General features: G+C 40.6%; 1 protein-coding gene across 12 annotated transcripts in view; it reads right to left on the bottom strand.

Moving 5' to 3' along the window:
• AK9 (adenylate kinase 9) overlaps positions 1–18118 on the bottom strand; it is a 145375-nt gene that overhangs the window by 82247 nt on the left and 45010 nt on the right. For all 12 annotated transcript variants that reach the window (XR_002521825.2, XR_002521826.2, XM_031667531.1 and 9 more), the window contains 2 exons: positions 12868–12942; positions 9762–9860 (listed from right to left, as the gene is read on the bottom strand). Coding sequence is in view for 10 of the 12 variants with exons in the window: in XM_031667531.1 (XP_031523391.1) it covers positions 9762–9860; positions 12868–12942 (174 nt within the window). In the remaining 2 variants the exon portion in view is untranslated. The remainder of the gene's footprint in view (positions 1–9761; positions 9861–12867; positions 12943–18118) is intronic.

The raw sequence follows: 18118 nt of genomic DNA, 5'->3' as shown, positions 1-18118 counted from the left end.
TAAAATGTAAAGTCTCCTTCATTAGCAATCCTTACTGTTGGCGACCTCCAGATAAGTTAAGAAATACTTTTCTACAGACTGCAAAATTCTGTAGAAAACTGCTAACTCTCAGTTGGGAACATGCTTATTTTATTTTATATTTATGCTTATTTTACCATATGATAGAAAGGTTGCTTGAAAGGTTCATCTGTCCTTGTGTTTCCTTAGCAGGGGATGAGAAAACTGGTGAGAGATGGCATGGTGAGTATTATGGTTTGAATGTCCCCTCCGAGACTCAGATTGAAACTTAATTGCCATTGTGATGGTATTAAGAGGTAGGGCTGTTAAGAGGTGATTAGGTCATGAGTGCTCTGCCCTCATGAATAGATTAATGTCCTTATCTCAAGAGTGGGTAAGTTATTTTGAGGGTGGACTTATTATCAAGGCAAGTTCAGCCCCCTCTTGCCCTGGCTTTTGTACTCTTTTGTTCTTCCACCTTCCACAATGGGAAACCCAGCACAAAGGCCCTCACCAGATGCTGGTGCCATGCACTTGGACTTCCCAGGCTTCAAATAAACTTACTTCTGTGAACCAAATAAACTTATTTTCTTTATAAATTACCTAGTCTGTGGTATTCTGCTATAGCAAAAGAAAATGAAGAGAGTGGGCAATGGCCAGGGGAAATCTGCTCCCCCCAACCCTCAGATGTGGGTCACACATGTATATGCTGGCTTCAGAGCTGACTATGCAATGCAGATGAGATTGTGAGCTATGATTTTCCCTGGACCACTGCAGCATCAGAGAACAAACAGGCATGTGCACTGCAGGGATGCTGCATGAATGTTCCCAAGTGAGAGCTGGAAGTGACAGTAAATGTTAAGGAAACTGTCAGTGCTCAGGAGAGTTGCATAAGACCAAGAACCTCATCCATGGAGCACATTAAGCTACAGGCCTTCTCCACAGAGTTCCTGGACAATGAGCTAGGGACTGAAACCATGGCCAGTTAGGTCAGGAGGCAGTCACTCTTTCCTTATCATCCATATTTCCTGCCCATACATGAAAAAAGTATTTGAATAGACCGTACGTATTCTCTAAAAGGTTAAGTATTTGAATAGCAGACCATGTTCCTCTCTCAACTTCACGCCTGTGAGGCCACATGTTCAGCAGGTGCTGAGGGGAGAGGAGAAGATGAGCTTTTAAATAAATTTGATATTACAGGCTTCAAAATGGTCAGGACTGGCTTCTGGTTAAACAAAGCAGACTGAAAACATGAATTTATGTTTGCTGCTTTCCTAAAACCTCACTAAAATGACAGTAGAAGAATAAAAAAAAAGAAATAAAACTCATGAGGACACAGAGAATGGGAGAAGAGACTAGAGATACTGATCAGGGCTGGCTAGAGCTACACAATTTTTTAAGTTAGAAAGCAGATAGATGAGTGGTAACTGACTTATCTCAGAGAAAGGTGAAAGAAAGCCAAATATCTGTGGAGCAAAGATAGGTATGGGAGGGGTAGGAACAACAAGGAGCCAGTGGATTCACTTTGCAAAACCCTGGAAAGACATGGGACCTTGTGATACCACGTACCTCCGAAGGGGAATAAATGGAGAGCAGAAAACAGTATAAGTGGAAGTCTTTGAAACAAGGTGCTAGTGCCAGAGCCATTCCCACTCTACTTGGTCCCCTCCCACCACCTCTCTCCCAGTGAGAAGACCAGAAGCATACTTTCTGGAGCGACTTAACCAGAGGAGCATGTGAGGGACCCCAGATACAGCCAAGGTAGTGGAGCAGGGGCAGAAGAAAGCTGGTCACTATAACCACGACCCTCAAGCTCTACTCCTACCCATCCTCTTGCTGAAGAACCTCTGGACCTTTCCATGATCCAGCAACTAAGAGTTAATGCCTGGCAAATGTCTTCAGCACTTCTGCCAGCTCTGCTGTGATTGGGTGAATGCTCGTGCACAGCACAAACTAATTTGCCAGGGCCAGAACAAAATGAAAATTATAGGACCCTTGTTCTACAATTAGTAAGAATTTCAAGACTGCAGCAGCAGAGAATTAAACTAAGCACATGGGCCTGTATGAAGTTCATGAAGCCAGCCCTGCCCCTACGATACAGCTGTTAAATTTTTTAAAATATCACCATTGGTTATAGGCACTTTAAAAGCATAATCTCATGTAATATTTACAATAACACGATGCCATAGGGATTGTTGTCCCTTTTTAAATATATACCATTGAATAAAGGGCAGCAAGGTTAAGCAGAGTCACAGGTCTGATAGGCTGTACTGCTGAATTCAAATCCAGGTCTATGTGACTCGAAAACCAAAACTTCTACTGTGCCAGGTGCCAGTCTGACCCTGTCCTTCCTCCTAGTGCACAAACCCAGGCCCATGTCCCCATCTACCTGCACAGCCCTTCCTCTCCAGCAACTCAGCAGAGGCTACAGTTCTCTCACACTTCACCAGGATGCTGGAGTCTACAGTAAGGTCTCTGTGCATTTCCTACCCCTTTAAACCAGTGGTTCTCTTCCCTGGCTGCACACTAGAATCTCCTAGGGAAGATTTTTGGGTTTGCTTTTTGTTTTTATAATTGTGGTAAAATACACATCACATAAAATTTGTTTTTGTAACCACCTTTAAGCATACAATTCAGTGGTATTAAGTATATTCACTGTGTTGTGCAACCACCCCCTGTATTCATTTCCAGAACTTTTCCACCATCCCAAACAGAACTCTGTACTCATAAAATAACTCTCCTTCCCCGCCAGCCCCTGGTAACCTCTACCCTACATTCTGTCTCTACGAATTTGTCTATTCTGTGTATCTCATATACGTGGAATCACTTGTTTGCCCTTTTGTATCAGCTTGTTTCACTTAGTACGTTTTCATGGATATTTTATCATATATAAGAATTTTACTCCTCTTTAAGATTGAATAATATTCCATCCACACACACACACACACACACACACACACACACACACACACACTCTCTCTCTCCACATTTTGTTTATCAGTTCATCCACTCATGGACATTGGGTTATTTCTACCTTCTGGCTATTGTGAATAAAGGTGCTAGAAATATTGGTGTACAAGTATCTGTTTGAGTTCCTGGTTTCAATCCTTTGGGGGAAATGCCTAGAAGGGTAATTGCTGGATAGATGAGAATTCTATGTTTAACTTTTTGAGCAACCACCAAACTATTCTAAACAGCAACTGCACCATTTTACATCCCCACAAACAATGTAAGAGGGTTCTCCTTTCTCATCAACATTTTTTATTTCTCATTTTTTGAATAATAGCACCCCAGTGGATATGAGATGGCATCTTATTGTAGTTTTGATCTGCATTTCCTTAATGGCTAGTGATATTGAGCATCTTTTCATGTACTTATTGGCCATTTATATATCTTCTTTAGAGAAATGTCTATTCAAATCCTTTGCCCATTTTTGAACCGGATTTTTTTTATTGTTGTGGAGTTGTAGTTGTTCTTTACATATTCTGCATACTAATCCCTATCAGATATATGATTTTCAAATATTCTTCTCCTTTCTGTGGGTTGTCTTTTTACTCTATTGATTGATGTGTTTTCCTTTTTTTGTAGAGATGGGGTTTCACCATGTTGGCCAGGCTGGTCTCAAACCCCTGGCCTCAAGTGATCTGCCTGCCTCAGCTTCCCATAGTACTGGGATTATAGGCATGAGCCACTGCACCCGGCCTCTACGCATAGTGTTGATGCAGAAAAGTTTCTTGGTATTTTTTCTTTTGTAGTCTGTGCCTTTGATGTCATATCCTATTTTGTTTTGTTTCACTTAATGACAGAGCCTTACCTTAGAAATTCTGTTTTAACTGGCCTCGGCGTCGTTATGTTTAAAAAGCTTCCTAGATGACCCCATTTTGCAGTCAGGGCTGGGAATCACTGCTTTAAATATTCCTATTATATTGATTCTCTAAAAATCACCTGCCTTTAGCTGAAGATTATTCATCTAAAGTCCTTTAAAAACATAGGAACTTGTAGATCAATCAACTTTAATTAACCAGGCTCCTCTGGTGTCCCAAGAGTTAAAGTAGGGGTTCTCAGACTTAAGTGGGTATTGTTCTAGATTTTGTAAAAATACATTTTCAGGTTCCATCTCCAGACAGTCTGGTTCAATCAGCCTGGGATTCGGGCCTCAGGATTTGTATTCGTAGTAAGCTTCCCAGGTGATTCTTTTGAGGTGGGCTTGACTGCCAGGTAGAAATGCTACTTAAGGGATATGAATAATGACTCCAGCGTACACAGCCATATCTTCGTCCCTTTTATGAAAAAGGAGGCAGGTCCACCTAGTTAGTCATACAGCTTATGAACTACAACCTTACACCTATGCCCCATGCATGCAATGCTTTCTAAGGACAAACCTTCTGGCCAGAAATTTCGTGCAGGTTTTATAGATACTTTTTCTCTTTCCTTCAGTGACGACCTAGATCAGGAGGCCTCAGTACCCACTTTATTTTTCCCAGCCTCTGCTCTGACCAAGCTCACTTTTCTTCCTCTTCAGCACCAGTTCATATTGCAGAGGTCCCAGCTTGTATTCCAGTTATGTGGACCCACTGAGATCTTGTTATGATACGGGATAACAGAATGACGCTTTCTTCAAAGATTTTAAAATTTGAATTATATCTATTTATGATCATGGCATATATTTTGGTTTTTATTTTATTTTTATTTTTGAGACAGGGTCTTGCCCTATCACGTAGACTGGAGTGCAGTGGCACAATCATGGTTCACTGCAGCCTTAACCTCTAGGCTCAGTTGATCCCCCCACCTCAGCCTCTCAAATAGCTGGGATTATGGGCATGTGCTATCATACCTGGTTAATTGGCTTTTTATTTTATTATACTTTAAGTTTGGTGCATGTACTGCTGTATACAGGTTTATTACACAACCATGTATACATGTGCCATGGAGTGGTTTGATCACCCCATCAATGAAAGCTCGTCATTTACATTGAGTATTTCTCTCACTTTAACTATCCTCCTCCAAACCCCGCACTTTTCCCCATGACAGGCTGATTGTGGCAGTGTTCCCTAACACCCTGGTCCTAAGTGTTCTCATTGTTCAGTCCATCAGGTGGGGAGAACCTTGGGGTGTTTGTTCTGTCCTTACCTGTAGTTTACTTTTGAGAAGGGAGGCCAGTGGTTTCATTTCTGCATCATGTCTAAGGGACACGAGGCTCATCACTTTTTGTAACATAGTATTCCATATATGTAGATTGTACCATGCCACATTTTCTTTTTGTTATTTATTATTATTATACTGTAGGATTGTGAGATTTTTGTATGTGCACCTGCTTGTTTGGAGTTTTTATTCCATATATGTATGCTTGGCTGCCTTGTTGATTGTGCTGCTGCCCATCAGCACCGTGTTTACATCAATTATAACTCCCAGTAATCCCTCCCCTTCTTCCCCCTCCCATGGTGGCCCGGTCTGTGATGTTCCCCTTCCAGTCCAAGTGATCTGTTGTTTCAGTTCCCACCTATGGTGAGTGTGAGAACATCTGCGGTGTTAGTTTTCTGTTCTTGTGATAGTTTTGCTAAAGAATGATGGATTTAGCTGCATGTGTCCCTGAGGGGCCTGAAACTCATCCTTCTTTTTATGGCTGCTGCCGGTATTCATGGTGTATATATACACATTTCTTAATCCAATCTGTCACTGATGGACATTTGGGTTGATTCAAGTCTTTTGCTATTGTGAATAGTGCTGCAATAAACGCCGTGTGCATGTGTCTTTATAGCAGCATAATTTATAAATCCTTTGGGTATATACCCAGTATTAATGGGATGGCTGGTCATATGGTACATCTAGTTTCTAGATCCTTGAGAGATAAGCCATACTGTTTTTCCATAACTTAATGGTTGAACTAGTTTTACAATCCGCAACAGTGCTAAAAGGGTGTTCCTATTTCTCCCACATCCTCTCCAGCTGTTGTTTCCTGACTTTTTGAACCATGCCATTCTAACTGGTGTGAGATGGTATCTCATTGTGGTTTTTGATTTTGCATTTCTTTACTCATTGTAGTGATGATGAGCATTTTTGATGTGTTTTGTTGGCTGTATAGATATTCTTCTTTTGAGAAATGTCTGTCCTTATCAACTTTACTTACTTTTGATGGGGTTGTTTGTTTCTTGTAAATTTGTTGGAGTTCTTTTGGAGTTCTGGATATTAGCCCTTTGTCAAGATGAGTAGATTGCAAAAATTTTCTCCCATTCTGTGGGTTGCCTGTTCACTCTGATGGTAGTTTCTTTTGCTTTATTGCAAGCTCCTTTAGTTTAATGAGATCCCAATTTGTGAATTTTGGCTTTTGCTGCGGGTGCCCTTTTGGTGTTTAGACGGCAAGTCTTTGCCCATGCCTATATCCTGAATAGGTACTACCTAAGTTTTTCCTGCTGGATTTTTATAGTATTAGAGTCTAACATTTCGTCCTCTAATCCATCTTGAATTAATTCGTATAAGGGGTAGAGAGAGGAAAAGGATCAGTTTCAGCTTTCTACTTGCCAGCTGTAATTTTTGCTTCCATTTATTAAATAGAAATCCTTTCCCATTTCTTATTTTTCTCCAGGTTTTGTCAAGATCAGATGACTGCCAGATGTATGAGTGACAACCTTCTGAGGATCTGTTCCTGTTATTTCCATTGAATTCTATATCTCTGTTTTGGTACCAGTACCATGCTGTTTTGATTTGCTGTAACTTGATAGTATAGTTTGAAATTAGATGGCGTATTTTCCTCAGCACAATTCTTTTGACTTAGGATTGTCTTGAGTGCAGGCTCTTTTTGGTTCCATATATGAACTTTAAGCAGTTTTTCAATTCTGTGAAGAAACTCATTATTGAAAAGCTTGATAGGGATGTACATTGAATCTATAAATTACCTTGGGCAGTGTGGCCATTTTCACGATATTGATTCTTCCTATCCATGAGCATAGTATGTTCTTCCATTGTTTGTGTCCTCTTTTATTTCACTGAGCAGTGGTTTGTAGTTCTCCTTGAAGAGGTCCTTTACACATCCTTGTAAGTTGGATTCCTAGGTATTTTATTCTCTTTATTAATTGTGAATGGAAGTTCATTCTGTGAGATTTGGCTTGTTTATCTGTTACTAGTGCTCCTAGAATGTATATGCTTGTGATTTTTACATTAATTTTGTATCTGAGACTGCTGAAGTTGCTTATCAGCAACAGGAGATTTTAGGCTGAGACAATGAGGTTTTCTAAATAACCACAATCATGTCATCTGCAAAGGGACAATTTGACTTCTTCTTTCCTAACTGAATACCCTTATTGATTTCTTTCTTGCCTGGTGCCCCTATTAGAACTTACAACACTATGTTGAATAGGAGTATGTGGAATGGTTGAACTAGTTTACACTCCCACCAACAGTGTAAAACTGTTCCTATTTCTCCACATCCTCTCCAACACCTCTTGTTTCCTGACTTTTTAATGATTGCCATTCTAACTGGTGTGGTATCTCATTGTGGTTTTGATTTGCATTTCTCTGATGACCAGTGATGATGAGCATTTTTTCATGTATCTGTTGGCTGCAAAAATGTCTTCTTTTGAGAAGTGTCTGTTCATCTCCTTTGCCCACTTTTTAATGGGGTTGTTTTTTTCTTGTAAATTTGTTTAAGTTCTTTGTAGATTCTGGATATTAGCCCTTTGTCAGATGTGAAGATTGCAATACTTTTCTCCCATTCTGTAGGTTGCCTGTTCACTCTGATGGTAGTTTATTTTGCTGTGCAGAAGCTCTTTAATTAGATCCCATTTGTCTATTTTGGCTTGTGTTGCCACTGCTTTTGGTGTTTTAGTCATGAAGTTCTTGCCCATGCCTATGTCCTGAATAGTATTGCCTAGGTTTGCTTCTAGGGTTTTTATGGTTTTAGGTCTAACATGTAAGTCTTTAATCCATTTTGAATTAATTTTTGTATAAGGTGTAAGGAAGGGATCCAGTTTCAGCTTTCTACATATGGCTAGCCAGTCTTCCCAGCACCATTTATTAAATAGGGAATCCTTTCCCCATTTCTTGTTTTTGTCAGGTTTGTCAAAGATCAGATGGTTGTAGATGTGTGGTGTTATTTCTGAGGCCTCTGTTCTGATCCATTGGTCTATATCTCTGTTTGGGTACCAGTACCATGCTGTTTTGGTTACTGTGTCCTTGTAGTATCGTTTGAAGTCAGGTAGCGTGATGTCTCCAGCTTTGTTCTTTTTGCTTAGGATTGCCTTGGCAATGCGGGTTCTTCTTTGGTTCCATATGAACCAAAACTGTGTTGCCTCATAATTCAATGTCAGACTGCTGCGCTAGCAGTGAGCAAGGCTCTATAGGCATGGGACCTGCTGAGATAGGCGCGGAATAGTAACTCCTGGTCTGCCGTTTGCTAAGACCGTTGGAAAAGCACAGTATTTCCGGGGGGAGTGTCCCGTTTTTCCCAGGTACAGTCTGTCACAGCTTCCCTTGGCTAGGAAAGGGAAATCCCCTGACCCCTTGTGCTTCCCGGGTGAAGCGACACCCTGCCCTGCTTTGGCTCACCCTCTGTGGGATGCACCTGCTGTCTAACCAGTCCCAGTGAGATGAACCAGGTACCTCAGTTGGAAATGCAGAAATTACCCATCTTCTGCGTCCATCCCGCTGGGAGCTGCAGACTGGAGGTGTTTCTATTCGGCCATCTTGGAACCCTGCCCCAAGTTTTTTTTTTATTTTTTGTAGGACCAGAGTCTTGCTATGTCCCAGACTGGTCTCAAACTCCTGGGCTCAAGCGCTCCTTCCATTTCAGCCTCCCAAAGTGCTGGCATTATAGGCATGAGCCATTATGCCCAGCCCTGGTATCCGTTTTTTAAAAATAATTTCTGCTCATATAGGTGAAACTGAACTTCTCAGAATAGATCAAATCCTCCAATTAAAACTCCCCGTGGCACTTTTGGCAATTGGCAAAATGTGCTACATACGTAGCACATCAGTGTCAGGAACACATTAGTTACTTAAAAAAATTTGGTTGAATGATTAAAGAAATAGAGTTAAGAACTTTTATGTCTTCACATTCTTTGGTGCTGCAAACTTTTAAACTGAATTTGGATTTCTTTCTTTTTCACTGTTCCTATGTTTAATCGTTATGATTTTCTTTGTTTCAAAATTTGTGTTGTGTCTAATGTCTAAAACGATATTGTGCTAATATTACAGCTTCTTCCCAGAAATCAAATCCATTTTTATAAAAGAATACAAATTAAGGCCACAACATACATATATATGAATAAATATATATATTTATGTATATATGAATATATATGTATATATGACTAGATGAATAAATATATATTCACATAGATGAATATATTTACATAGATGAATAAATATTTATGAATAAATAAATATATGAATATATATTATATATATATATTTTTTTGAGATAGTATCTGGCTCTGGTGCTCAGGCTGGAGTGCAATGGCATGATCATGGCTCACTGTAGCCTTAACCTCCTGGGCTCAAGCAATCCTCCCATCTCAGCTCCTGGGTAGCTGAGACTACAGGTGCATACCACCACACCTGGCTAATCTTTTCTTTTCTTTCTTTTCTTTTTCTTTCTTTCTTTCTTTCTTTTTTTTTTTTTTTAGGACGGTTGCTCACTAGGTTGTCCAGGCTGGTCTCAGACTCTTGGGCTCCAGCGATCCTCCCATGGGATTACAGGTGTGAGCCACTGCACCCTGCCCACAACATACATTGAAAACTAGACTTTCAAACAGTTCCATATAACTTACATTTTCCATTGTGTCATTAATTTCTTCCTCTGCACCCTGAAGTTTGGTTATAACAGCTGCTCTTTTTAGGTTCAGATATTTAAGTCGACTCATAACAATCTAGATTTAAAGAACAGATATTTAACTACATTGGCATCTGAATATCTCAAATATTCTGAAACAGTGATGGGCTTATGAGTCAAGCCCATGCTCCCCCTGACTCTGGGTTGAATCTTTGCTTGCTTCATCTGGCCTCTGGCTGTTTGCTGACAATCCTTGGTATGTCTTGGCTTGTATATGCATCACTCCAATCTCTGCCTCTGTTGTCACAGAGCCATCTTCTCCCTGTGTGTCTGAGTCTCTTCTCCTAATCTATAGGCAAAGACCTTATTTCCAAATAAGGTCACATTCACAGGTATTGGACTTCAGGGTTTCAACATATGTTTTTGAGGGACACATTTCAACTGATAACAGTCTGCCCTCTGGTCCCCAGATATTCATGTTCTTAGAGGTCTTGGTATCTGGGACCTCTTCAGGCAAAGGGATGATTGCCATATGAAGATGGAGGCAGATATTGGAGTTATGCTGCCATAAGTCAAGAAATGCCGGTAGCTACCAGAAGCTGAAAGAAACAAAAATAGAGTCTCCCCAAGAGCCTTTGGAAGGAGCATGGCACTGCCAACACTTTGATTTTGGACTTTTAGCCTCCACAACTGTGAGAGAATACATTTCTGTCATTTAATCCACCAGTTTGTGGTACTTTGGTATGGCAACCCCAGGAAATTAATGCAGACACTACGTGGAAGAATCTGGAAAAATAAAAGAGGCCAGCACATAGATCATGAGATGGGAGATAGTGAGAGAGCCAAAATTCTGATGGTGTGTGGTAGCCTGTGATAGATTGTGTTACAATGCAAACCTTCACTGGTTAATTCCCTAATTCATTCTGGGTGGAGTACACTTCCTTATTCCACTAATGTCGAGCTTCTCCATGTAGCCTGCTCTGCCAATGGAACGTCGGTAGAAGTGCAGAGTACCAGCTCCCATGGGGGCCTTCACAAGCTTGGCAAGTTCCAGTCAGACACCTTGGAGCTTCTGCCCTCTACCTTGAGGAAAGTGTGTCCCAGGTAGTAAAAAGTGGTAGAATTCTGGCCATATTTTGAAGGAGAAGCCTGCTGTATATGCTGGTGAATGGGATGTGGGATGTGAGAAAAAAAAAGTCAAGGAAAGCAACTGGCTGGGTGGTTTTTGCATTTACTGAAAAAGGAGAATGGTGGGAGAAGCACATTGGGGGTAGGGTGGTGGTGGTGAAGCTCTATTTTGCACACTTAAATCCGAAATGACTAGTAGACATCCAATTGGAAAAACAGCAGTTGAGCAGCCATTAAGTATACAAGTGTGGAATTCAGGGGAAAGATCTGATATAGTATCATGAATTTAAGAGATGTCAGTGGTGAGATGATATCTAAAGCTACCGACTGAATGAAGTCTCTTAACAAGTGAGGGTAAACAGAGAAGAGCTCATGCCTTGTGAATTTTGGGGTCCTGCAACACTGCAGGTTAGAATATTGGAGTGTGCAGTGAGGTGTAATGGAAATATTGTGGTGTGGGGCCCAAGAAGCCAAGGAAAGAAGGGTGCAGAAAAAAAGACTTGATCTGTTGTGTCAAATGCTGCTTCTATTAAAGATTGAATTAGATGAAGACTGAAAAATGAGCAGTGGCTTTGGTCATGAGATCACAGGTGATCTTGGCAAGAGCATGTTTCAAGTGAGGAGCTTCTCCCTGAGGTGGCTCCACCACTAGCATGCACTGTTACCGTGTTGCCAGCAATCAGATCAAGCCAGAAATCTGGGCATTATCTTTGACTTTTCTCTCTCCCTTAATTCCCATATTAAGTTGCTCATCAAGTCCTGTCAAGTAGATTTCTTAAATGTCTCTCAGATCTGTCCTTTTCTGTCCATTCCTGTGGTCACTACCCTAGGTTAGGCCACTATCTCATACCTGATTGATGGCAAAAGCCAAAACTAGTTTTCCTACCACGAATTTGATTCTCCTTTTGTTTTATCCTCACGTGGAATGGAGTGATCTTTTTCAAACAGAAATAGGATCATTTGTACTTTATGGCTTAAAACCTTTTCCTGGCTGCCTATTCCCTCATGTTGAGGTCTAAACTCCTAACTACAGTTTACAAGGTCTTTCTTGGTGCAATCCCTTCTAATTTCTAGTCGTGGCTCTATTCTACCCCTCCTACCCAATCCTCCTATGTTCCAGTCCTACATGCAGTTCTTGCAACTCACTATGCTCTTTCTGGCCTCTGGGGCCTTGACACAGACTCTTCCCTCAGCATAGAACACTGTCCCACTTCCCTCACCTACCCTTGTCTTCAAGGTCTAGTTCTTACTAGTCCTTTACGTTTCTATTTAAACATAGTTTCAGACTGGTGGTCCTCCTTACTAGACTAGGTTTTGTCTTTATGCCATGAACTCCTATAATACCATGCATGTGTATCCCCGACTGTAACAAAACTGCTCTCTAGAGATTTATTTTCCCCAACATATTGGATACTGCATGAGCAGAGAGACGTGTGAACCCTTCTGCCTCCTTCCTATCTTTATCCCTAGAGCCCATTATAATGCCAGACACTTATTTGACATTTAAGAAATAACGACTACATTTTTGTATTATTGAATTATTTTTGTAAAACATTTTTGGGTTCCAATTTCTCTGCATCCTCACCAACACTTTTTATTTTCTGTTTTGTGTTTGTTTGTTTGTTTTTACTTTGGTCATCCTAGAAGGTAAAAGGGGTTCCCCATTATGGTTTTGACCTGCCTTTCCCTAATGACTAATGATGTTCAGCATCTTCTCGTGTGCTTTTGGTTACCATTGCTTTTACTTTTCTGTGAGGCACCTTTTGACAGAGATTTTAAATTCAAATGTAGTTTTGATTTTTAAATGGACAGATGAATAAACAGAACATCAAAATTTTAAGTGTCAAGACAAATTGTTCAAAGATAAATGGTGCTTAAATATAAACATACTTCTGTTTATTAAAAGAAGTACAATACTGTCAATAGCTTTTAAATTTTCCACACTGTGAAGCATTCCTGCTGAACACTGCACTCACCATAAAGAGCTCCTCTGGTGGTCTATTTCCATTTAGCTCAATGAGATACTGGGGATTGTGTTCAGCCATTACTTCCTGCAGTTAATAGAAAAGAAACTTTACAATATAGGATCACTGGAAAAAATGGAATACAAGATCAGAATCTTAATACACTATGCAGAAATATTTAAAGTAAATTGTTTGCCTTATAAATGTTATAATGTATGTTATTTTCAATGCTCAAGAGATCTTTTGCAAAAGCTCAAATTAATCTTCTCTCCATGAATTTTATTTTCCTGTTAAAAACATCTTTTTTCTCTACATTGATGCCTTAATGTTTTTTCCAATACAAAATGTTTTGGGGCATCTATCTGCATATGTTCATAGCTTTGCTATTTGGTTTCCAAACCATGGAAGCATCTGATTAAAATTTAAGTCACAGACTTTCTTCACATAGATACTAGCATCATTTAGAAGACACAACGTATTTTGATCATTCCAAGATGGCCGAATAGGAACAGCTCCAGTCTACAGCTCCCAGCATGATCGATGCAGAAGATGGGTGATTTCTGCATTTCCAACTGAGGTACTTGGTTCCTCTCATTGGGACTGGTTGGACAGTGGGTGCAGCCCACAGAGGGTGAGCCGAAGCAGGGCAGGGAATCACCTTACCCTGGAAGTGCAAGGGGTCAGGGAATTTCCCTTTCCTAGCCAAAGGAAGCTGTTTCCAAGGGTACCTGGAAAATCGGGACACTCCTGCCCTAATACTATGCTTTTCCAACAGTCTTAGCAAATAGCACACCAGGAGATTATATCTCATGCCTGGCTCAGTGGGTCCCATGCCCATGGAGCCTTGCTCACTACTAGCGCAGCAGTCCAAGATCAAACTGCGACGCAGCAGCCAGGCTAGGGGAGGGGCATCTGCCATTGCTGAAGCTTGACTAGGTAAACAAAGCGTCCAGGAAGCTTGAACTGGGTGGAGCCCACCGCAGCTCAAGGAGGCCTGCCTGCCTCTGTAAACTCCACCTCTGAGGGCAGGGCATAGCTGAACAAAAGGCAGCAGAAACTTCTGCAGACTTAAACGTCCCTGTCTGACAGCTTTGAAGAGAGCAGTGGTTCTCCCAGCACAGAGTTTGAGCTCTGAGAACGAACAGACTGCCTCCTCAAGTGGGTCCCTGACCCCCGAGTAGCCTAACTTGGAGACACCTCCCAGTAGGGGCCGACTGACACCTCATACACCAGGTGCCCCTCCGAGACAAAGCTTCCAGAGGAAGGATCAGGCAGCAACGTTTGGTGTTCTGCAATATTTGCTGTTCTGCAGCCTCCACTGGTGATACTCAGGCAAATAGGGTATGGAATGGACCTCCAGCAAACTCCAACAGACCTGCAGCTGAGGATCCTGACTGTTAGAAGGAAAACTAACAAAGAGAAAGGAGTAGCATCAACATCAACAGAAAGGACATCCACACCAAAACCCCATCTGTATGTCACCATCATCAAAGACGAAAGGCAGATAAAATCACAAAGATGGGAAGAAACCAGAGCAGAAAAGCTGAAAATTCTAAAAACCAGATCACCTCTTCTCCAGAGGATTGCAGCTCCTCACCAGCAACGGAACAAAGCTGGACGGAGAATGACTTTGACGAGTTGACAGAAGTAGACTTCAGAAGGTCGTTAATAACAAACTTCTCCAAGCTAAAGGAGGATGTTCGAACCCATTGCAAGGAGGCTAAAAACCTTGAAAAAAGATTAGATGAATGGCTAACTAGAATAAACAGCATAGAGAAGACCTTAAATGACCTGATGGAGCTGAAAACCATGGCACGAGAACTACATGACGCATGCACAAGCTTCATTAGCCGATTTAATCAAGTGGAAGAAAGGGTATCAGTGATTGAAGATCAAATGAATGAAATGAAGCAAGAAGAGAAGTTTAGGGGAAAAAAAGAATAAAAAGAAATCACCAAAGCCTCCAAGAAATATGGGACTATGTGAAAAGACCAAATCTAAGTTTGACTGGTATACCTGAAAGTGACAGGGTGAATGGAACCAAGTTGGAAAACACTCTTCAGGATATTATCCAGGAGAACTTCCCCAACCTAGCAAGGCAGGCTAACATTCAAATTCAGGAAATACAGAGAATGCCACAAAGATACTCCTCGAGAAGAGCAACCCCAAGATACATAATTGTCAGATTCACCAAGGTTGAAATGAAGGAAAAAATGTTAAGGGCAGCCAGAGAGAAATGTTGGGTTACCCACAAAGGGAAGCCCATCAGACTCACAGCAGATCTCTCAGCAGAAACTCTACAAGCCAGAAGAGAGTGGGGGCCAATATTCAACATTCTTAAAGAAAATAATTTTCAGCCCAGAATTTCATATCCAGCCAAACTAAGCTTCATAAGTGAAGGAGAAATAAAATCCTTTATAGACAAGCAAATGCTGAGAGATTTTGTCACCACCAGGCCTGCCTTACAAGAGACCCTGATGGAAGCACTAAACATGGAAAGGAACAACCGGTACCAGCCATTGCAAAAACATGCCAAAATGTAAGGACCATCGAGGCTAGGAAGAAACTGCATCAACTAACGAGCAAAATAACCAGCTAACATCATAATGACAGGATCAAGTTCACACATAACAATATTAACTTTAAATGTAAATGGGCTAAATGCCCCAATTAAAAGAACACAGACTGGCAAATTGGATAAAGAGTCAAGACCCATCAGTGTCCTGTATTCAGGAGACCCATCTCACGTGCAGAGACACACATAGGCTCAAAATAAAGGGATGGAGGAAGATCTACCAAGCAAATGGAAAACAACAACAACAAAATAGCAGGTATTGCAATCCTAGTCTCTAATAAAACAGACTTTAAACCAACAAAGATCAAAAGAGACAAAGAAGGCCATTACATAATGGTAAAGGGATCAATTCAACAAGAAGAGCTAACTATCCTAAATATATATGCATACAACACAGGAGCACCCAGATTCATAAAGCAAGTCCTTAGAGACCTACAAAGAGACTTAGATTCCCACACAATAATAATGGGAGACTTTAACACCCCACTGTCAACATTAGACAGATCAATGAGACAGAAGGTTAACAAGGATATCCAGAACTTGAACTCAGCTCTGCACCAAGTGGACCTAATAGACATCTACAGAACTCTTCACCCTAAATCAACAGAATATACATTCTTCTCAGCACCACATCACACTTATTCCAAACTTGACCACATAGTTGGAAGTAAAGCACTCCTCAGCAAATGTAAAAGAACAGAAATCACAGCAAACGTCTCTCAGACCACAGTGCAATCAAATTAGAACTCAGGATTAAGAAACTCACTCAAAACCAAACAACTACATGGAAACTGAACAACCTGCTTCTGAACGACTACTGGGTAAATAACGAAATGAAGGCAGAAATAAAGATGTTCTTTGAAACCAATGAGAACAAAGACACAACATACCAGAATCTCTGGGACACATTTAAAGCAGTGTGTAGAGGGAAATTTATAGCACTAAATGCCCACAAGAGAAAGCAGGAAATACCTAAAATTGACACCCTAACATCACAATAAAAAGAACTAGAGAAGCAATAGCAAACAAATTCAAAAGCTAGCAGAAGGCAAGAAATAACTAAGATCAGAGCAGAACTGAAAGAGATAGAGATACAAAAAACTCTTGAAAAAAAATCAGTAAATCCAGGAGCTAGTTTTTTGAAAAGATCAACAAAACAGATAGTCTGCTAGCCAGACTAATAAAGAATAAAAGAGAGAAGAATCAAATATATGCAATAAAAAATGATAAAGGGCACATCACCACCGATCCCACAGAAATACAAACTACCATCAGAGAATACTATAAACACCTCTACGCAGATAAGCTAGAAAATTTAGAAGAAATGGATACATTCCTGGACACATACACCCTCCCAAGACTAAACCAGGAAGAAGTTGAATTTCTGAATAGACCAATAACAGACTCTGAAATTGAGGCAATAATTAATAGCCTACCAACCAAAAAAAGTCCAGGACCAGACGGATTCACAGCCAAATTCTACCAAAGGTACAAAGAGGAGCTGGTACCATTCCTTCTGAAACTATTCCAATGAATAGAAAAAGAGGGAATCCTCCTTAACTCATTTTATGAGGCCAGCATCATCCTGATACCAAAGCCTGGCAGAGACACAACAAAAAAAGAGAAGTTTAGACCAATATCCATCGATGCAAAAATCCTCAATAAAATACTGGCAAACCGAATCCAGCAGCATATAAAAAAGGCTATCCACCACGATTAAGTTGGCTTCATCCGTGGGATGCAAGGCTGCTTCAACATACACAAATCAATAAATGTAATCCATCACATAAACAGAACCAAAGACAAAAAATCACACGATTATCTCAATAGATGCAGAAAAGGCCTTCAACAAAATACAACAGTCCTTCAGGCTAAAAACTCTCAATAAACGAGGTATTGATGGAATGTATCTCAAAATAATAAGAGCTATTTATGACAAACCCACAGCCAATATACTGAATGGGCAAAAACTGGAAGCATTCCTTTTGAAAACTGGCACAAGACAAGAATACTCTCTCTCACCACTCCTATTCAACATAGTGTTGGAAGTTCTGGCCAGGGCAATCAGGCAGGAGAAAGAAATAAAGGGTATTCAATTAGGAAAAGAGGAAGTAAAATTGTCCCTGTTTGCAGATGACATGATTGTATATTTAGAAAATCCCATCATCTCAGTGCAAAATCTCCTTAAGCTGATAAGCAACTTCAGCAAAGCCTCAGGATTCAAAATCAAGGTGCAAAACCCACAAGCATTCCTATACACCAATAACAGACAAACAGAGAGCCAAATAATGAGTGAACTCCCATTCACAATTGCTTCAAGAGAATAAAATACTTAGGAATCCAATTTACAAGGGATGTGAAGGACCTCTTCAAGGAGAACTAAAAACCACTGCTCAACGAAATAAAAGAGGACACAAACAAATGGAAGAACATTCCATGCTTATGGATAGAAAGAATCAATATCGTGAAAATGGCCATACTGCCCAAGGTAGTTTATGGATTCAATGCCATCCCCATCAAGCTACCAATGACTTTCTTCACAGAATCAGAAAAAGCTACTTTAAAGTTCATATGGAACCAAAAAAGAGTCCGCGTGCAGAGGCAATCTAAGCAAGAACAAGCTGGAACATCCGCATACCTGACACAAACTACTACAAGGCTATAGTAACCAAAACAGCATGGTACTGG

This window comes from Papio anubis, chromosome 6 (assembly GCF_008728515.1).
Source record: "Papio anubis isolate 15944 chromosome 6, Panubis1.0, whole genome shotgun sequence".
In the NCBI taxonomy this organism is placed as follows: domain Eukaryota; kingdom Metazoa; phylum Chordata; class Mammalia; order Primates; family Cercopithecidae; genus Papio; species Papio anubis.
The sequence above is the reverse complement of the archived record's forward strand: the minus strand, read 5'-3'. Positions and strand labels throughout refer to the sequence as shown.